Source organism: Pan paniscus, chromosome 11 (assembly GCF_029289425.2).
Source record: "Pan paniscus chromosome 11, NHGRI_mPanPan1-v2.0_pri, whole genome shotgun sequence".
NCBI lineage: Eukaryota > Metazoa > Chordata > Mammalia > Primates > Hominidae > Pan > Pan paniscus.
In genome coordinates, this window is record NC_073260.2 from 90,611,305 (window position 1) to 90,633,786 (window position 22,482).

The following is a 22,482-nucleotide window of genomic DNA, read 5'->3' on the forward strand; positions in this document are numbered from 1 at the left end:
TAAATAATGACTTATACCTCTTCCTTCAGTAAGTACATAGGCTCCTATTTGAACTAAAAAATGTAATTCTATATGCTGTTTGCTGATAGCTTGCTTTTTCTATCAAGGACCTCTTTCTATATGTACCTATGTAACTGGTAAAATGGCTACATACTGCTCCATTTATGGATACACTAGACTACTTAGTCTCCTGAATTTGATATTTTGGGAATCCGCCTCCCCTCCTTTTATGCTGTTGATCATTTTGTCTGCACATAAATGTTTGAACAATTCTTACGTTATTATTATTATTTTTTTTGATACAGAGTCTCGCTCTGTCACCCAGGCTGGAGTGCAGTGGTGCGATCTTGGCTCACCGCAGCCTCCACCTCCCAGGTTCAAGCCTTCTAGGTTCAATTGATTCTCCTGCCTCAGCCTCCTGAGTAGCTGGGATTACAGGTGCTTGCCACCACTCTCAGCTAATTTTTGTATTTTTAGTAGAGATAAGAGTTTCACAATGCTGGCCAGGAGTCTCCAACTCCTGGCCTCAAGTGATCTTCCTGCTTTGGCCTCCCAATGTGCTGGGATTACAGGCGTGAGCCAGTGTGCTCGGCCACGTTGTTTTATTTGAATAAGGGCCTAGAAGTAGAATTGCTGGGTTGAAAGAGTATGCACCAAATAGGCCAGGTGCAGTGGCTTATGCCTGTAATACCAGTACTTTGGGAGGCCGAGGTAGGTGGATCACCTGAGGTCAGGAGTTGGAGAGCAGCCTGGCCAACATGGGGAAACCCCGTCTCTACTAAAATTACAAAAATTCGCTGGGTGTGGTGGTGTACGCCTGTAACCCCAGCTACTCGGGAGGCTGAGACAGGAGTTATCACTTGAACCCAGGAGATGCAGGTTGCAGTGAGCCGAGACTGTGCCATTGCACTCCACTCTGGGTGACAGAGTGAGACTCTGTCTCAAAAAAAAAAAAAAAAAAAAAAAAAAAAAAAAAAAAAAAGTTGGGGGGTACTATTTCTAAGTAACCTTCTAGAAAGGTTACAATAGATGCATGCTCACCAGAACTGTATGATAATACCTGATTGTTTTACCTTAACTATCAGGTGATAGTATATTCAGTCTTCATTATTAAAGCTTAGAGGTGGAACATAATTTATATCTTTTTCATATCCATTTTATATCTAATTAAATATGTGAGTTCATCACAGCTTTGCAGAAGACCAGATATTCCATTTCAAAAAAAGAGTTTGGAAGTTGGCTTCCACTGTTATGGAAATAATTCAACTTATCACCCAAATTTTAGTTTATTAATTTCCAGTGCTAATGTTTACTTTGGATATATAATGTCAAATTTTGTTTTTCTGTAAGATTTTTAAAAAGCATAAAATAGTTACTCTTAATTTTGGATGGAGTCATTTCCAATCCCTTCTGAAATAAGGCAGATTATGAATAAGTAAATGGAAACTATTGGGCCAATTTTAGGATTTCTCTGTAACTACCCTGCTTGATAATTTTTATATCCACTTACAGTCAAGAATGTAGTATCTTTTTCTTTCTCAGCCATTTATATATATATATATGGTAGATTAGATTTGGTATCACCATTAGGGGAGAGGTGGAGAAGGGAGGTTATATAAATTATTTGACTTCTCACTAGAAGAATTCTTTGGAGGTTAACAATTTAGGTGCTTTATAAATTTTTTAAAAACCCACCAAAACCAAGCTAAAATTTTACTTATCTGCCATTAAATTGTTTTAGATAATTAGTTTGAATAATGGAACAGGCAAGGTTGTATTCCTGGAGCTTTTGGGGCATCATTCTAAGTAATTTTGTGGTCTTTGAATTAATAAGTAGATTTAAGGCCTAATAGAGAGGTAAGTGAGGTGGTGTAGAATAGGAGCTTGGGGAAATGACTTTTACTGTATTCCTAAATTTGCATAGGAAAGGGCTTTATGTTGGGAAAATGTACAGTATTTTATCAGGTCAGCTAATAGCTGTAATTATTTAGCAACAGGAGCTTAGCAAGAGGATTGTTACCTTCATCATCAATAAAGTAGAACTATAGGGAAAGAATTTAAATGATAAGCAGGTGAGCTGCAAGCTGTGCGTAGTTAGGTTTGAAAGATATGTGCATGTGCCGGGTGTGGTGGCTCACGCCTGTAATCCCAGCACTTTGGGAGGCCAAGGCGGGCAGATCACGAGGTCAGGAGATCGAGACCATCATGGCTAACACGATGAAACCCCATCTCCACTAAAAATACAAAAAATTAGTTGGGCGTGGTGGCAGGCGCCTGTAGTCCCAGCTACTCAGGAGACTGAGGCAGGAGAATGTCGTGAACCTGGGAGGCGGAGCTTGCAGTGAGCTGAGAGGGCGCCATGCACTCCAGCCTGGGCGACAGAGCGAGACTCCGTCTCAAAAAAAAAAAAAAAAAAGAAAGATACATGCATGTGCCTTTGATAATTGTACACACTTTGAATGATAAATGATTAACAGCCGTTCTCTCTGATAGACTTCATGGGAGACTGTAGGGGGTAAGAAAAAGAATTTTGCAAAAGAACATTCAGAAAACAAAGAGAATAGAGAGAAGAAAAGCGAGAAAGAATCGAGTCGTGGACGTGGAAACAACCGGAAAGGAAGAGGCGGCAATCGTGGCAGAGAATGTAAGTACAGACTTTCTCCTCAGTTTTTTCTCTTCTTTCATCTCAAGTGACCCTCCCGCCTCAGCCTCCCAAAGTTTTGGGATTACAGGCATGAGTCACTGCGCTCAGCTTTCTCACATTTTTTCTTAGTTTCCGTACATTCTGAACGACTGAAAGATTAGTCCATAGTATGCTCATAAATTCGTTTCCTCAATGCAGAATTTGTTCTAATAGTTAACACTAGAAATGAGTGGCACCTGAGTAGTTTCATAAGCGCCTCCCATGTGGTTTCGCATCAGCATTGACCTGGGCTGTAGGCAGGTGGTTGTGTAGTGTGTCTTATGACTCCCTTCTGTTATGAGTCAGACACATTTGTTAATTTTAGAATGGTGTGTGTGTGGCAAAGAAGGGGCCAGGGGTCATTTAGTTACGGGTAGATAAAGCTGTTTTATATTCTCCATTTATAGACACTCATGGTATAGACAAGGGTTAGATTAAGAGGAAAGTTGCTGAATAGGCAGGATTTCTCATAGGCAGGTCTCATTTCCATTAGACCTAGGTTTTCTAGGTTTTGTCATTGTTTATGCAGAACAACCTTGTCTGCTCTGGCAGTGTGTCAGTGTAGCTAAGTTATGAAAGAATAAAATGTAAATAACATATCACCCTGAGACTCTTGCTGTCTCATATATTCCACTGATATTTATTGAGTATCTACTATGTAGTGGATACTTTTATAGGCATACAGCAATGAATAAGATAAGTAAAATCTTTGCCTTTCTAAAACTTTTAATGAAGGTCAAATGGGATGTAACAATAAAGAAAATAAAATATTTTATATTAATATATTTTAATGATGTTATGTAGAAATTATGTTATAGGGAAAAACAGAGATGCAAATTATGGGAAGAGGTCTGGCAAATTTAAGTGGGTTTCCAAGGAAAGCCTCACTGGAATTCATGTGAGTCAGGCTCTGAAAGAGGTGAGGGGAGCAAGCCATGCCAATATCCTTCATAAAATTTCTGTATTATGTAGAGCTATTAATGCCAATATAGGGATGAGAAAAAGAAAAGACTGCGTGTTGGCATCTTCCTGTTAGTATCCTAGAAAAATCCAACTCCAACACTTTAGTTTTTCTAAGAACTCAGGGTTTCCTTGGTATTGCTATTTTGCTATTCTGTGCCTTTCCAGGCTTTGAACCTAATTAATGAGCAAATTCTGTGATACATTAACGTAGTTGCATAATGGAAGTAGTTTTTTTGAAGCAAAAACTTCACAGCAAGTCCACAAAGAAGAAAGAAAAATCAGTATGTTAATTTATTTTCAGAATTTTCATGTGAATTAAGGAAGATGTGATGTCATATATATATATTTTTTTCACTTTTTTTGAGACAAGGTCTTACTCTTTCACCCAGGCTGAAGTGCAGTGGCGTGATCACAGCTCACTGCAGCCTTGACCTCCCTGGGCTCAGGTGATCCTCCCACCTCAGCCTCCTGAGTAGCTGGGACTACTAGCTGCATGCCGTCACAACCATGCCTGGATAATTTTTGTACTTTTTTGTATTTTGTATGTTGTATTTTTTCTGAGACAGAGTCTTGCTCACTTTCCCAGGCTGGAGTGCAGTGAGGAGATCTCGGCTCACTGCAACCTCCGCCTCTTGGGTCCAAGCAATTCTCCTGCCTTAGCCTCTCGAGTAGCTGGGACTATAGGTGCGCGCCACCACACTTGGCTAATTTTTATATTTTTTGGTAGAGACAGGGTTTCCATGTGTTAGCCAGGCTGGTCTTGAACTCCTGGCCTCAAGTGATCCACCCGCCTCAGCCTCCCAAAGTGCTGGAATTATAGGTGTGAGCCACTGCGCCTGGCCAATTTTTGTATTTTTTTGTATGTTGCCCAGGCTGGTCTCAAGCTCTTGGGCTCAAGAGATCTGCCCCCCTCAGCTGGAAATTACAAGTGCTGGAATTACAAGTGTAAGCCACTGTGCCTGACCTCATTCAGTTTTTAAGTCACTTTTGTTTTTGTTTTTCCTGTTTCTGAACCCGTTGTTTAAATTGTAGCCTGTTTGTCATTCCTTCTTTGCCTTTAATAGGTGCTTGATAAGGTTATGTACAAGAGGTTTGGAAATGGAAATTTGATTTTTCTGCTCTTTTCCCCCTAGTTAGAGGTGAAGAAAATGGAATTGATTGCAATCAAGTGGACAAACCTTCAGATCGTGGCAAGCGAGCCCGGGGTAGAGGTAAGCTAGAGTAAGAGGGAAGAAAATGCTTTCAATTAGGGGGAAGAAGCAGGCAGTTGCGTTGCTGGACTGTGACTAGGGATGGCAGTGTGTTCTGAAAGAATAGCAGGTCATCTAAAATCTGATCATTTGTTTACTGATGCCTGTAAATGAACTATTTTGGGTTATGTAGTTTTGAAGAAACCAAAGGGTTGTTTTTCGATGAGCTGAGAAAGCCCTATGAATAATTTAAAACTTAAAGCTCTAACCAAAAGCATTGACAAATTATAATTGTATTACGTTTGGAATACAATGCAATAGGGTTTTTTAAACCTTATTTTAAAAATACTTTATTGCTAAAAAAGGCTATGATCATTTGAGCTTTCAGTGAGTTGTAGTCTTTTTGCTCTAGTCCTCACTTCTAGCTATTTTGAAGTGTATAATACGTAATCGTTAAGTAGTCATCTTACTCTACTGTTGAACATTAGAACTTATTCCCTTTTTTTGAGACCCTGCCTGGCTAACACAAGGAAACCCTGTCTCTACCAAAAAATATAAAAAATAGCTAAGTGTGGTGGCACGCACCTGTAGTCCCAGCTACTCGAGAGGCTAAGGCAGGAGAATTGCTTGGACCCAAGAGGTGGAGGTTGCAGTGAGCCGAGATCTCCTCACTGCACTCCAGCCTGGGCAAGTGAGCAAGACTCTCTCTCAGAAAAAATACAAAATACAAAAAAATACAAAAATTATCCAGGCATAATTAAATGTAGGGTCTTACTTTGTCACCCAGGCTGGAGTGCAGTGGCATCATCTCAGCTAACTGCAACCTCCACCTCCTGGGCTCAAACAATCCTCCCACTTACCCTCCTGAGTAGCTGGGACTACAGGTGCACGCCACCATGCCCAGCTAATTTTTGTATTTTTGCTAGACATGGGGTTTTACCATGTTGGCCAGGCTGGTCTCAAATTCCTGGCCTCAAGTGATCCACCTGCCTAATCCTCCCAAAGCGGTAGGATTACAGGCATGAGCCACCGAGCCCGGCCTAGAATTTATTCCTTCTCTCTGTGTTTTAACCTATGCACCAATCTCTCTTTATTCCCCACCCTCTATACCCATCACCTTCTCTGCCTCTGGTAACTATCATTCCACTCTCTACCTGCATGAGATAACCTTTTTAGCTCCCACATGAGTGAGTACGTGTGATATTTATCTTTCTGTGTCTGGTTTATTTTATTTAACACAATGTCTTCCAAGTCCATTCATGTTGCTCCAAAGGACGTGATTTCATTCTTTTATGGCTGAGTAGTATTCCAACGTGTAAATATATCACTTTTTAAAATCCATTCATCTGTTGATGAACACTTAGGTTGATTCTCTATATTTGTGAATATTGTGAATAGTGCTTCACTTCAAAATAGCTAGAAGTGAGGACTTGAAAAGTTCTCAACACATAGAAATGAAAAGTGCTCATGGTAATGGATATCCTAAATACCTCAACTTGATAATTGTATATTCTCTGCATGTAACAAAGTACCACATGTACCCCATAAATTTGTTTAAATATTATGTATCTGTAAAAAGTTAAAAATTAAAAAAAAATAGAAATTGCCACAGCCACCCCAACCTGGCAAACATGAAGCACTATTGGTTTCCTTTTCTTTGTATAAATATCCGCTAATGGGATTGCTGGATCATACGGTAATTCAATTTTTTGTTTTTGATAAATCTCCATACTGTTTTCCAAAATGGCTGTACCAGTTTATATTCCCACCAATAGTGTATGAGAGTTCCCTTTTCCCTGTATCTTCACCAGCATCTGTTTAATTTGCTTAATTAGTTAAATGCAGTATCATGATCATAACTCATTGCAGTCTTGAACTCCTGGGTTCAGGCAATCTTCCTGTTTCAGCCACCTCAGTAGTTGGGATTACAGGCTATTTTTTGTCTTTTTGATAATAGCCGTTCTAACTGGGGTAAGATGATATCTCATTGTGGTTTTCATTTGTATTTTATTGATGTTTAGTGATGAGCATTTTTTGTGTACCTTTTGGCCATTTGTATATTGTCTTTTTAGATCCTTTGTCTACTGTTTTTTTTTTCTCTTAAGAGACAGTGTCTCACTCTGTTGCCCAGGCTGGAGTGCAGTGGCATGATCATAACTTACTGCAACCTTGAAATCCTGGGCTCAAGTGATACTTCCACCTCAGCCTCCTGAGCAGCTGGGACTATAGGCATGAGCCCCACCATGCCTGGCTAATTTAAAGAAAAAAAAAAAAAATTTTTTTTTTTAAGAGATGGGGTCTTGCAGTGTTGCCCAGGTTGGTCTGGAACTCCTGGCCTCAAGCTGTCCTCCTACCTCAGCGTCCCAAATCTCAGGGATTACAGGTGTGAGCTACTATGCCTAGCTGTTTGCATACTTTTAAATGGGATTATTTATATTTTGGCTGTTGAGTTGTTTAGATTCCTTGTATTGTCTGAATATTAGTCCCTTTTCAGATGAATATCATCCTGCAAATTTCTTAGATGATACTTCCTTAATGCTGAGGCTAAACTGGAGACCATATTTTTAAATCCCAGGGATTCAGGCCAGGTGTGGTGGCTCATACCTGTAATCCCAGCACTTTGGGAGGCCAAGGTGGGCAGATCACTTGACGTTAGTAGTTCGAGACCAGCCTGGCCAACATGGTAAAACTCCATCTCTAATGAAAATACAAAAATTAGCTGGGCATGGTGGTGTGTGCCTGTAGTTCCAGCTACTTGGGACGCTGAGGCACGAGAATTGGGGGAAGTGGAGGCTGCAGTGAGCCGAGATTGTACCATTGCACTCTAGCCTGTGTGACAGAGCGATGCTCTGTCTCAAATAAAAAAATCCCAGAGATTCAGTATTATTCTAGGTAAAGTTTCTTGTCATATGCCACATAGTAAATTGGTAAAAACCAAGTATAATTCTGTCTTCCACAACCTGAAACTGCTTAGTATTTTTTATATTTAGGACCAGGTTTCTGTAAAGTAAGTTTCAAACTTACTATTGTCAAAGATAGAAAGATGGCAACGAAGAGTGTTGGCACGTACACCTCTGCTAATTTATTAGGTCTTAAACCCTGAAGTACACACCTTGGGAAGAAAAAGAAAATAGAAGGTAACAAAAAGAAAGAATAAAATGACTTTATTGACCCCTGAATTTTACTGTGTCTCACCAGGGAGGGCGGTCACAGTATAAGACCAATGTTATGTGTGTGATTAGTCCTTACCACCCTGTTCTGGTTAAAATATCATTGTTCTGATATTCCTTTGTTCTTAAGGTTTTAGGAATACATAGTAACCCAGCTTCTTCCCCTCTTACCAGGGAGAGGGTTTTCTTTCCTAGGGTATTTGATCTCTCACATGCTTCTGCTGGCATTAGTGGGCGTCTTAGAGAAATCGTCAGATCTTCATGAGTGAAACCCCACTACTGACTACACTGTTGAATCCTTTACTTTTACCCTTTGACAGTAGGAATCTAGTCACAGTATGTATTTGGATTGGTTGTTTAGAGACATGTTTAAGGATTACAAGCTGATCCATGTCATAAATCAGACAGATTTATTGTTATAAAAACACATTATAGGGGGGCCGGGCACGGTGGCTCACATCTGTAATCCCAGCACTTTTGGAGGCCGAGGCGAGCAGATCACGAGGTCAGGAGTTCGAGACCAGCCTGGCCATCATAGTGAAACCCTGTCTCTACTCAAAATGCAGAAAAATTAGCCGGGTATGGTGGCATGTGCCTGTAGTCCCAGCTACTTGGAGGCCGGGGCAGAGAATCGCTTGAACCTGGGAGGCGGAGGTTGCTGTGAGCCGAGATCATGCCATGGCACTCCGGCCTGGGTGACAGTGAGACTCTGTCTCAAAAAAAAAAAAAAAACAACAAAAAAAACACCACACATTATAGGGGATAACCAGTGAATTGGAGATTGAGTATCTGTTAGGATGGGTACTGTTATTACTTTGAGGAAAAAGTTGATATGTTTACCTTGGTTCTATTTAGGCTAATAAACCCCAAATAAATAAAAGTTAACAGACCATGTAAAATCACCATAGTTTTTCTTAATCGCAAGTATGCTAGATAAATTCTGCAGGGGGTATGGTGTTTTGTTTGACCTGTTCTTCCTATTCTTACTGGGACTGTATGGTGGCTGTTCATATAATTTTCTCATCGGTATATATACCGGTGAATAGGAACAGAATGCAAACAATCAAAAACATAGTCCATTTAAACTATCTGGGCGACAAAATGGGCACTTAATTTTACTGTCAAAATCTATTACGTTCGCTTTATATAAAAGCAGCTATGTAGGAAAACTACCTACCTATTTTTTATTTGTTTTGGTTTTTGTTCTTAGCTTGATCAGTTGGCCTTGCTGGATAGTAGGTTGTTGTAAGTGTGGAGCAGAGTTTGCATTCAAGCTGGAGCCACTTGAAAAATCATTCCTATAGAGTATATCTTTCATAAGCTTTTTTGCTAGTGGAGTGTAATTGAGGATTTTTGCAAAGGATTTGGGTTGAAGCGGAATTATTAGAATGTCAGGTAAGTATGTTTACCAGCAGGCCCTTTGACAGCTTGGGTGAAAGAGGGGCTGCTGGCTGCTTCCAGTTCTGCTGAGATTTTTTTTAGGACTTTCCTGAAGCTTAGCTTCAGAGTTGTAAAAAGCAACTGCAAGGAGTGGGGCCTGTCTTGGGATCTGCCAGATATGTGATGATCATAGGGGAAGGAGCAACTGTCTTATATCTTAACAATTCTGTTCTTCTCACCAGTATCCTGAAGAGAGGAAAGAGAAAAGCAGAGAGAAGTTTTCCATTTCATAGAGATAATGTGAAAATTGCTATGATTCTGACATTATTTTTTGTAGTGTACCTCTTCTCTCCTTCCTTCCTTCCTTCCTTCTTTCTTTCCTTCCTTCCCTCCCTCCCTCCCTTTCCCCCTTCCCTCCTTCCCCGCTTCCCCCCTTCCACCCTTCCTTCCTTCCTTCCTTCCTTCCTACCTTCCTACCTTCCTACCTTCCTACCTACCTACCTACCTTCCATCCTTCCATCCCTCCTTGCAGGAGTCTGTGTTACCTTGGCTAGTATCAAACTCATGAACTCAAGCAGTTCTACATCAATGTATTTAAAAAATAATTTCAGGCCAAGTACAGTGGCTTATGCCTGTAATTCTAGCACTTTGGGAGGCTGAGGTGAGAGGATCACTTGAGCTCAGGAGTTCAAGATCAGAGTGGACAATGTAGCAGGCTTTTTTTGTTTAAAAAAAAAAAAAATTAGCCGGGCATGATGATGTGCATCTGTAGTCCCAGAAACTCAGGAGGCTGAGGTGGTAGGATGGCTTGAGTCTGGGAAGTTGAGGCTGCTGTGAGCTGTGATTGTGCCACTACACTCCAGCCTTCAGATATTTTAAGCTTTTCAGACAGTAGGCCTTTATTTACTATCGTATCTTTCCCCGTCTTTTATTTATTTGTATTTCTAGATATATATATATATCTATATATATCCAGAATATATATATATATCCAGAATATATATATATATATATATAGATATATATATATATGAAGTAAATAAGCCCATATTATTTTTTTGGTCTTGACATAATTTAGGAGTTCCAAAGCAATATAAAATTTCGTGTGGCTCACCATTTTTATTTACTGTATTTTTATTTATTTATTTTTGAGACAGGGTCTTGCATTGTCACCCAGGCTGGTGTGCAGTGGTGTGATCTTGGCTCAGTGCACTCTCCACCTCCCAGGCTCAAGCCATCTTCCCACCTCAGCATCCCTAGTAGCTGGGACTACAGGTGCATGCTACTATGCCCAGCTAATTTTTGTAGAGAGAGGGTTTTGCCATGTTGCCCAGGCTGGTCTCAAACTCTTGAGCTCAAACAACCCGCCCACCTCGAACTCCCAAAGTGCTTGGATTACAGGCATGAGCCACAGCGTCTGGCCTGCTATTTCATTTAACTTTGTTTTGAATGTGCTTTATGCAGAAAAAGATATTAATATACTTAATGGACTTGACATAGATCCATCTTTTGTACTTTGCTGTAGTTGAGTGTGTTTATGTATTAGAAATGACGCTCGCCGGGTGCGGTGGCTCACGCCTGTAATCCCAGCACTTTGGGCGGCCAAGGCAGGCAGATCACGAGGTCAGGAGATCGAGACCACCCTGGCTAACACGGTGAAACCCTGTCTCTACTAAAAAAAAAAATACAAAAAAAGATTAGCTGGTGTGGTGGTGGACGCCTGTAGTCCCAGCTACTCAGGAGGCTGAGGCAGGAGAATGGTGTGAACCTGGGAGACGGAGCTCGTAGTGACCCGAGATCACGCCACTGCACTCCAGCCTGGGCAACAGAGCAAGACTCCGTCTCAAAAAAAAAAAAAAAAAAAAAAGACACTCAGGATTTGGATTAAAGCAGAATTATTAGAATGTCAGGATTTGGATTAAAGCGGAATTATTAGAATGTCAGCTAAGTATGTGTTTGCCAGCTTTGCTTGAAGATTTGATTCCATGATACAGTTTTTTGTTTTTGAAACTGAGTCTGTCTCTGTCGCCCAGGCTGGAGTGAGTGCAGTGGCGTGATCTTGGCTCACTGCAACCTCCACCTCCCAGGTTCAAGCAATTCTCCTGCCTTAGCCTCCCGAGTAGCTGGGACTACAGGAGTGTGCCACCATGCCTGGCTAATTTTTTGTATTTTTAGTAGAGATGGGGTTTCACCGGTTACACTTATTTATTTATTTAGAGACAGAGTCTCACTCTGTCTCCAGGCTGGAGTGCAGTGGTGCAATCTCGGCTCACTGCAACCTCCGCCTCCGGGGTTCAAGCAATTCTCCTGCCTCAGCCTCCCATGTAGCTGGGACTACAGGCTCAGCTACTTTTTGTATTTTTTAGTAGAGACGGGGTTTCACCATGTTGGCCAGGATGGTCTCAATCTCTTGACCTCATGATCTGCCCGCCTCGGCCTCCCAAAGTGCTGGGATTACAGGCATGAGCCACCGCACCTGGCCAGTTATTTTTTATTTTTATTTTTTGAGATGGGAATTTCTCTCTTGTTGCCCTGGCTGGAGTGCGATGGTGGGATCTTGGCTCACCGCAACCTCCGCCTCCCGGGTTCAAGCAATTCTCCTGCCTTAGCCTCCTGAGTACCTGGGATAACAGGCATGCGCCACCACGCCCAGCTAATTTTGTATTTTCATGAGAGACGGGATTTCTCTATGTAGGTCAGGCTTAAATGTGTATTTAAATTACTCTTCTTTCGTATGTTTCTTTATCTTGTGTATTCATAAATGGTTTATCAGCTTATATGTATTATTTTGGTCTTTTGGTGAGATTGAGTTAAGTAAGGTAGTGAACTATAGTTTCTTTTTTTAGAGACAGGGTCTCACTCTGTTACCCATCCTGGAGTACAGTGGCATGATCATAGCTCACTGCAACCTCCAACTCTTACGTTCAAGCAATACTCCTGCTGCCTTAGCTTCCTGAGTAGATAGGACTGCAGGTGCACATCACAATGCCCAGCTAATTTTCAAAAGCATTGTAGAGACAGGTCTCTGTGTGTTGCCCAGGCTGGTCTTGAACTCCTGGCTCCAAGCAGTCCTCCTCCCTTGGCCTCCTAAAGCAGAGGGATTACAGGCACGAGCCACTGCTTTGTCTGGTAATGAATTACACTTGAAGTTACAGGGGTTGGTTTCCTTCTGGATGGAAGAAAAATAATGCAAAAAAGGCAACAATAGTTTACTCCCTAACCTTTCTCACTGCTTTACCTTCCTGTTTTGTATTTAGTGACTCAGATTAGTTCCTCTACTTTTTCTTTCTTTCTTTCTTTCTTTTGAGACGTAGTCTTGCTCTGTTACCTAGGCTGGAGTGCAGTGGCACAATCTCGGCTCATTGCAAGCTCCCACTCCTGGGTTCACGCCATTCTCCTGCCTCAGCCTCCCGAATAGTTGGGACTATAGGCACCCGCCAGCACATCTGGCTAATTTTTTGTATTTTTAGTAGAGATGGGGTTTCACCGTGTTAGCCAGGATGGTCTTGATCTCCTGATCTCCTGATCTCGTGATCCGCCTGCCTTGGCCTCCTAAAGTGCTAGGATTACAGGTGTGAGCCACTGCACCCGGCCTAGTTCCTCTACTTTTAAAACTAATTATTGCATGAATACGGTCTATATAGTACAAGTGCAAAGTAATTTTGAGCACCTACTATGTTTTAACATTCTACTTAAAAATTTTTTTTTTAAGGTAGAGAAGGGGCTCTTGCTCTGTTGCCCAGGGTGATCTCAAACTACTGTGGCTCAAGTGATCCTCCCACCTTGACCTACCAAGGTGCTGGGATTACAGACATGAGCCACCAGACCCAGCTTACGTTTAAATTTCGAATCCTCTGTAGTACCTTCTTTGGGAGTCTTGCTGAGTCCTTGTTCCACATAGCATTTAATAAAATGCTGATTCTCAAATCAGTTACTGAACAGATAGGTTATTTCCTGTAATTATGTAATGCCATTATTGTGCCTCTATACATGAGAGTTTAATCCATGAAAGACTCCATATTTATGAAGTTGGGATTACAGATCAGTCTTTTTTTTTTTTTTTTTTTTTTAAAGACAGAGTCTCGCTCTGTCGCCCAGGCTGGAGTGCAGTGGTGCGATCTTGGCTCACTGCAACCTCTGCCTCCCGGGTTCAAGGGATTCTCCTGCCTCAGCCTCCCGAGAAGCTGGGACTACAGAGATTGAGACCATCCTGGCTAACACAGTGAAACCCTGTCTCTACTAAAAATACAAAAAAATTATCCAGGCATGGTGATGCACACCTGTAATCCCAGCTGCTCAGGAGACTGAGGCACAAGAATCATTCGAACCTGGGAGGCTGAGGTTGTGGTGAGCCAAGATTACGCCACTGCACTCCAGCCTGGGTGACAGAGCAAAACTCTGTCTCAAAAAATAAAAAAACCTTGAACAATCATTCAACAGAGATGTAGTAGAGTCCCAGGGCTCGAGGAGGAAAGGTACAGCATTTACCATAATATGGTTTATTCGCTTTGATAATCTTTGGAAACGTTGGACTTGGTTTTTGTGATTAAAAGACTCTGGATCTTTATTCTGAGCTGCTAGATTAATCTGTTCATTCCAGATAACAATGCAGGGAAATGGTATATACACAGAAACCAATGTTACTAGTAGTGTTACTACCAGGTGAGTAGGAAACAATAATTCTATTATCTTGCTAGAATTTATGGGGACGATGGATTAGATTTTTTAATTTTTAAAAATTTTTTGTTTGGCTGGGCGCGGTGGTTCACGCCTGTAATCCCAGCACTTTGGGAGGCTAAGGCGGGCGGATCACGAGGTCAGGAGTTTGAGACCAGCCTGGCCAAAATGGTGAAACCCCGTCTCTAATAAAAATACAAAAATCAGCCAGGCGTGGTGGCAGGCACCTGTAATCCCAGCTACTCAGGAGGCTGAGGCGGGAGAATTGCCTGAACCTGTGAGGTGGAGGTTGCAGTGAGCCGAGGTGGCGCCACTGCACTCCAGCCTGGGCTACAGGGTGAGACTCTGTCTCAAAAAAAAAAACAAAAAAACAACTGTTTTTGTTTTTTCCAAGACCGAGTCTTACTTTGTCACCCAGGCTGGAGTGCAGTGGCGCCATCTCGGCTCACTGCAACCGCTGCCTCCCAGTTTCAAGCAATTCTCCTGCCTCAGCCTCCCTAATAGCTGGCATTACAGGCATGCGCCACCATGTCTGGCTAATTTTTGTGTGTATATATATATATATATATATATATTTTTTTTTTTTAGTAGAGATGGGATTTCACCATGTTGGCCAGGCTGGTCTTGAACTGATGACCTCAAGTAATCCACCTGCCTCAGCCTCCCAAAGTGCTAGGATTACAGCCACGAGCCACTGCTCCCAGCCTAAAAAAGAAAATATTCTTTATAAAATTTACATACCATACATTTCATCCATTTAGTGTACAATTGAATGGTTTTTAATATATTCACCAAGTTGTGCAATCATCACCACAATCAATTTTAGAACATTTTCCACACCTCAGAAGTATACCTTACCCTTTATCATTTCGCCAATTCTTTCATTCTTCCACCTCAACCCTGAGCACCGGTAATCGCCTTTCTGTTTCTGTAGGTTTTTGTGTTCTGGACATTTCCTGTAAATGGAATTGTATAATACGTGCTCTTTTGTAACTGCTTCTTTCTCTTAGATAATGTTTTGGGTTCCCCGTCGCCTTTACCCTGAAGGGATTAACTTAATGTTTTAAACATTCATCCATGTTGTAGTATGTATCAGTACTTCATTCCTTTTTATGGCAATATAATATAATGTTGTATGAATATACTGCATTTTTTTTTCAGTTCAAGGTTTTAAGTCCTGAGAATAGTTTCCTTGTTTTGTAACTTGTTTAATTTTGGCCTGTATTCTTGCCAAAAGCTATAGACTGAAAGTTTTCTTCTTAGAGCTAATTAGCTGAATTTCTTACATTCTTGTAAGTCACAGTAATACCTCTGTGTAAAGTCTTACTTTTGCCTTCTTAAAAAAACATTTATTAAAATAATTTATTGTAGAGGTGGCATCTCGCTTTGTTGCCCAGGCTGGTTTTGAACTCCTGGCCTCAAGCGATCCTCCTGCCTTGGCCTCCAAAAGTGCTGGGATTACAGGTGTGAGCCACCATGTCAGGCCTCAATTTGTTGTATAAACATATACCCACAAGCACAATTTCATGATCATATGGTCAATCATTGTATTTTTTGGGGAACTGCCATACTGTTACCCATAGCAGCTGTACCATTTTACTTTTTTTTTTTTTTTGAGACGGAGTCTTGTTCAGTTGTCCAGGCTGGAGTGCAGTGTTGTGATCTCGGCTCACTGCAAGCTCCGCCTCCCGGGTTCACGCCATTCTGCCTCAGCCTCCCGAGTAGCTGGGACTACAGGCGCCTGCCACTACGCCTGGCTAATTTTTCTTTTTTTTGTATTTTTAGTAGAGATGAGGTTTCACCGTGTTAGCCAGGATGGTCTCGATCTCCTGACCTTGTGATCCGTCCGTCTCGGCCTCCCAAAGTGCTGGGATTACAGGCATGAGCCACTGCACCTGGCCCCATTTTACGTTTTTACCAGCAGTGCACAATGGTGTGCTCCACATCTTTGTCAACACTTGGTTTTTTTTTTTTTTTTTAAGATAGAGCCTCACTCTGTCACCCAGGCTGGAGTGCAGTGGCACGATCTCGGCTCACTGCAACCTCTGCCTCCCGGGTTCCAGCATTTCTCCTGCCTCAGCCTCCCAGGTAGCTGGGGCTACTGGCGCGCGCCACCACGCCTGGCTAATTTTTGCATTTTTTTAGTAAAGACGGGGTTTCACCATATTGGCCAGGCTGGTCTCGAACTCCTGACCTCGTGATCTGCCTGCCTCGGCCTCCCAAAGTGCTGGGATTACAGGCGTGAGCCACCACGCCCGGCCGCCAACACTTGTTATTTTCTGTTTTTTTACTTTAATTTTGGTAGTAGTCATCCGAATGAATATGGGATTGTATTTTATTGTGGTTTTGATTTGGATTTCCCTAATGATCAGCAATACTGAGTATCTTTTAATGTGTTTATTGGTCATTTGTATATCTTCTTTGGAGAAATCCATATTCAAGTCCATTGCCCGCCCCCCCACCCCCTTTTTTTTTAGTCTCACGCTGTTAACCAGGCTGGAGAACAGTGACACAAGTTAGGAACTGTAGCCTCCGCCCCCTGGGTTCAAGCGATTCTCCTGCCTCAGCCTCCCGAGTACCTGGGACTACAGGCATGTGCCTAATTTTTGTATTTTTATTAGAGATGGGGTTTTGCCACGTTGGCCAGGTTGGTTTTGAACTCCTGACCTCAGGTGATCCGCCTGCCTTGGCCTCTGAAAGTGCTGGGATTACAGGCATGAGCCACCGGGCCTGGCCGTTGCCCATTTTGAATGGAGTATTTTGTTGTCGAGTTTTAGGAGTTCTTTGTGTGTTCCAGATGTTACTCTGTGATCAGATATATAATTTATAAATATTTTCTTCCATTCTTTGGGTTGCATTTTTACTCTGTTGGTACCGTGGTGTTTTTTTGTTTGTTTTTGAGCAATGGTCTCACTCTGTCACACTGACTAGAGTACAGTGGTGCAATCTCAGCTCACTGCAGCCTCAACTTCGCAGGCTGAAGCAATCCTTCGACTTCAGCTTTCCGAGTAGTTGGGACTACAGGCATGTACCACTATGCCCCATTAATATTTGTATTTTTTGTAGAGACAAGGTTTTGCCATTTGCCCAAGCTGGTCTTGAACTCCTGAGCTGAAGCAGTCCACCTGCCTCGGTGTTCCAAAGTGCTGGGATTCCAGGCATGAGCCACCGTGCCTAGCCAATATGTGTTTTGTTACAGATTTTGTTGTTGTTGTTGAGACAGAGTCTTGCTATGTCACCCAGGCTTGCATACAGTGGTTTGATCATACCTCACTGCAACCTCCAACTCCTGGGCTCATGGATCTTCCTGCTTCAGCCTGTCAGGTAGCTAAGTTAGAGGCACATGCCCATAAAAATAGTTTTGTAGAGAGGGGGTCTCCCTATGTTGCCCAGGCTGGTCTTGAACTCCTGGCTCAAGCCACCCTTCCACCTCAGCCTCCCAAATTGTTGAGATTATAGGTGTGAGCCACCATGCCTGTCCCAGAAAAGTTTTTAATTTTCATAAAGTCCATTTTGTCTATTTTTTCTTTTTTTGCCTGTAGTTTTAGTGTCATACTGAAGAAATCATTGCTAAATCCAGCGTTGTCAAGCTTTTGCTTTGTGTTTTTCTCTGAGAGTTTTATAGTTTTAGCTCTTAAATTTAGGCCTTTGCTCTTCAGTTTAGGATTTTAATGAAGAGAATGTGGAAAGGTGCTAGTCATAATTTTCTCTTCTTGCTTGCTTGTTCTCATGCTTGCTGCCATTTTGATCTTTGATCACAGACTAGTATTTAAAATGATACTTAACAGTGCCTTCAGCTTACTTTGCATTTTCCTCTTTCTGGTTCTCATTTCATTTATAGTAGTGGCTTATAATTCCATGGTGTTAGCTCTTTCTGATTTTAAAAGATGCAGACTGTTTTATAATACAACCTCCCTGTGTTTAGCTGTCAAATACCACAAATATAATACAAGGAGAATTTAATTCTTTTCTAGCCTTAGAAGTCACCAACTGGGTATAGGTAGTTGTATCAGCAGGGATTAGTTAATTGGGTGCCCTGGATTGGAATGTTGGTGCTACTAGGAATAATGATAATATTGTCTGGGTAGTGAGTATAGGATGAAGAAGGAAGTGTAATTGTGTAGGACATAAGTATTATTTTATACTATAATTGTGTGTTTTTTTAAAGGATTTGGACGTGGCAGAGGGAGAGGGGCAGGAAGGTTCTCAACCCAAGGCATAGGGTAAGTGATAGCCATCCTATTTTTAAAATTATTTACTTCCCTAGTTTTTATTCTGCAGTTGCTTCTAATACCCTACATCTAATTTAGTCATCATGGTGAATCTAGTGTTTTCTATACTTAAAGAGATTTACAAATAAGAAAAATAATATGAATAAAATTGATCTTTTAAATAGGCATTAGAGCAGGGTTTCTAGCCTTGGCATTATTGAGATTGTGTATTGGATAATACTTCCATGGGGTGGTAGGATCTCCTGTATATTGTAGGTTGCTTAGCAACATCTCTCCTCTCTGTACTATTAATAAATGTCAGTAGCACTTCGCCTGAAGTTGTGACAAAATACCTATAGACGTACCTAAATGGCACTGCCTAAGAGCCATTTTAGTTAATCCAGCCATTGTCTTTGAATGCTAAGTAAATGTAATGCTTATTTATGTATGAGTGATACCTTTTTCCTGAATTGTAATAGTAAACATTGAACAGACTCAAAGGCACTAAAATCAGAGGTTTATTTCTTGTTTCTGGGTTTTTTTTTACTTTTTGTTGCTTCTAAAACATTAGCTCCCATTGGATTTTTAGGAAAAGTTTTAAAACATCCTGTAGAAGCCATACGTAGATGCAGTCAAGGAAAGGAATTGGCTCCAAGAAAAGCCCTTTGTCTCTCCCTAACTTCAGGCAGCACTCTTGGTGTTAATGCCTTCTAGAAGTAGTGGTGCCTCATGCAATCTGCCTTCTGCCTAAGCTCCTTTGAGGAAGAGGAGGGATGAAAACACAGGGAGCAAACTCTCAGGAGCACTTTAAGACATAGCCCTGCTCATTAGCTTTAAATTGTTTTGTGGATTTTTCTGTTTACTTCACATTCCTTTGTGAAAATTTTAAAGGTAATATTTGTTTTGGCTCATGTTAGACCTCTGAACCATGATTCGATTAAACTGGGTGTTCAGTTTAGGATTTTATTGAAAAGAAGTAGAGGTGCTGAACAAAATGTTTTCTTCTTTATCTAATGTTTCTGTAAAGGAGCATATAAATCTAAGCTGTAAAAGATTCAAAGCCAAACTTGGATTCTGACTTGGGAAGAAAATACCTGTTGCCTATTTATGCCTTATTTTTCAGCAGGACTCTCATAAGAGCTCTTATTCTGCCTTGAAAGATTATACGTCTCCTTGTCTGCTTTAGTATGCTGAGGACCGTGTTTCAGGAAAATAAGGCTATTATACCAGAATGTGTGGAAGGTCCCTAGGCAACTTCTGGTTTTCACATCTGCATCTCCATGGCTGGCAGAATTAGTTATATTTAAATAGGGGAAGGAGAGGTGATGTCTTTTACAGTGGCTGTGAGAAGGCACTGGGCTTGTTTGGTGGAAGATCATGTATGGTTAATATTTTGGCTTAGGTGCTTGCTTCTTTTGCCTTTATTATTTCTTTATTTCAAACCCCAGGACATTTAATCCTGCAGACTATTCAGATTCTACATCTACAGATGTGTATGGGACAAAGCTAGTAGTTTGGGAAGCTGCTCAGAATGGTGCAGATGAGGGAACTGGTAAGTGTTCTGTTTTTGCCAGAGATGAGTTTTAAATGTTTGAGCTATTTAAGAGTTGTATGTTCTCATACAAAGATGAAGTCTAAATGTGCTGATGGAAAAGAATGAAAAACAGGCTACTGTCCTACCTCTGAAACTATTCTTAGTTGGTTCTTACCACCCAAAGTCTGTCACATACAAATCTCATGATGACAAGGAATTTGATTTTCCCTTCTGCAAGCTAAGAAAGAGGCTACATAAGGTAATTGGCATAAATCAGCACAAACCCACACTCTGATCAAAGTATGTCACAGATATATAGAATTTCTGAGGAGAAGATTTTTTACTGGAAGTACTTCCCATTTCTAATGGTGGATTCTTTGGCCAGATAATGTATGATAATGTGGTAGATGATAGATGGGTTTGTAGCAACGTTGCCTCTGCAGGTTTTTCTGTATCATGCTGTTTCTGGATTATTTATTTTCTGAAATTCTTGGGGTAAATATTGGTTATTTATATAGAGTTCTTTGTACAGTAATTATTGAGATTATACTTATAGAAACATAATTTAGCCGGGCACGGTGGCTCACACCTGTAATCCCAGCACTTTGGGAGGCCGAGGCAGATGGATCACTTGAGGTCAGGAGTTCGAGACCAGCCTGGCCAACATGGTGAAACCCTGTCTCTACAAAAATACAAAAAATTAGCCGGGCATGGTGGCACATGCCTGTAATCCCAGCTACTCGGGAGGCTGAGACAGGAGAATCGCTTAAACCCAGGAGGTGGAGGTTGCAATGAGCCGAGATCGTGCCATTGCACTCCAGCCTGGGCAACAGAGCGAGACTTCATCTCAAACAACGACAACAAAAACAAAAAACAAAAACATAATTTAACACAATGAATTATAACCTAGACTTAGAATATAGCTCAATAAATTATCAAGGCCAGGTGCAGTGGTTCATGCCTGTAGTCTCAGCATTTAGGTGGCCAAGGCGGGAGGATCACTTGAGCCAGAGTTTGAGACGAGCCTGGTTAACATAGTAAGACCTCATCTATACTAAGAAAACTTAAAAAATTAGCATGGCATGGTGGTGTGCACCTGTGGTCCCAGCTGCTTGGGAGGCTGAAGTGGGGAGCGTCACTTGAGTCTGGCAGGTTGAGGATGCAGTGAGCTATGATTGTGCCACTGCACTCCAACCTGGGCAACAGAGCAAGGCTGTGCCTGAAAAAAAAAAATAATGCACACAAACATCCATATAACATCAACCCTAGCCAAAAAGTAAGAGAGTACCACCAGAAGCACAACTAATCAACTGTAAATAGAGAAACTGTAAAGAGGGTCAACAAAATTTATAAGTTGTTATTTGAAAACACTAGTAAAATCGTTAAGCTTCTTATGAGATCATCAAGGGAAGGTGAGAACGTGAATAATTGGTTCCAGGAAGGAGAAAAGGAATATTGATATGGATCATATAGATATTAGGAGATTATAAGATAACTCAGCTTGAGCTCAGGAGTTTGAGACCAGCCTGGGCAACATGGTGAAACTCCCGTCTCTGCAAAAAAAAATTAAAAAATTAGCCGGGCATAGTATCATATGCCTGTGGTCTCAGCTACTTGGGATGCTGAGGTGGGAGGATCACTTGAACCTAGGAAGCATAGGTTGCAGTGAGCTGAGATTGTGCCACTGCACTTTAGCCTGGGTGACAGAGTGGGACTCTGTCTCAAAAAAAAAAAAAGAATTATACACGGTATTTAAGTTTGCTTAACTGTTTTTTTTGGGGGGTGGGGGGGTGTTTGAGGTGGGGTCTCTGTCACCCAGGCTGGAGTGCAATGGCACGATCTTGGCTCACTGCAACCTCCACCTCCCAGGTTCAAGCGATTCTCCTGCTTCAGTGTCCTGAGTAGCTGGAATTACAGGTGTCCGGCACTATGCCTGGCTAACTTTTTCGTATTTTTAGTAGGCAGGGTTTTACCATGTTGGCCAGGCTGGTCTTGAACTCCTGACCTCAAATGATCCACTCACCTTGGCCTCCCAAAGTGATGGGATTATAGGCATAAGCCACCGTGCCCCACCTTCTTTTCTTTCTTTCTTTCTTTCTTTCTTTCTTTCTTTCTTTCTTTCTTTCTTTTTTTTTTAAAGAGAGAACATCTCACTCTGTTGTCCAGGCTGGAGTGCAGTAGTGTGATCATAGCTCACTGTAGCCTTGAACCATTGGGTTCAAGCCATCCCACCTTAACCTCCCTAGTACTTACTGCTGGAACTATGGCACACACCACTGCACTGGGTGAATTTTAAAGTTTTTTGTAGAGATAAGATTTTGCATTGTTGTGGAGGCTGGTCTTAAACTCCTGGCTTCAAAGATCCTCCCACCCAGCCAGTGCTAGGATTATTGACATGAGCCACAATGCCCAGCTTAGTTTGTTTAACTTTTAAAAAACAAGTCAAATCAACTCCTAGATGCATACCCAAAAGAAAGGAAAATATAGGTTCACATAAAATCTTGTACAAAAAGATTGATAGCAACATAATTCATCATTATAAAAAAGTAGAAACAACCCATACTTCCTATTGAACAGGTCTGTCTGGGGGGAAAAAACCTCAAATGTTTATCAATGGATGAATGTATAAGCAAAATATAGAATATACATAGAATGGAATAATGTTCAGCCATAA

General features: G+C 41.4%; 1 protein-coding gene across 25 annotated transcripts in view; it reads left to right on the forward strand.

The window, feature by feature from the left end:
- UBAP2 (ubiquitin associated protein 2) overlaps positions 1-22,482 on the forward strand; it is a 127,480-nt gene that overhangs the window by 57,930 nt on the left and 47,068 nt on the right. For 14 of the 25 annotated variants that reach the window (XM_063594439.1, XM_055117306.3, XM_057303164.2 and 11 more), the window contains 4 exons: positions 2,494-2,644; positions 4,780-4,857; positions 18,232-18,286; positions 19,723-19,826. In XM_063594439.1, coding sequence (XP_063450509.1) covers positions 2,494-2,644; positions 4,780-4,857; positions 18,232-18,286; positions 19,723-19,826 — 388 coding nt within the window. Of the gene's footprint in view, positions 1-2,493; positions 2,645-4,777; positions 4,858-18,231; positions 18,287-19,722; positions 19,827-22,482 lie in introns of those variants that run through there. The other 11 variants (XM_063594441.1, XM_063594443.1, XM_055117315.3 and 8 more) reach the window with 3 other exon arrangements.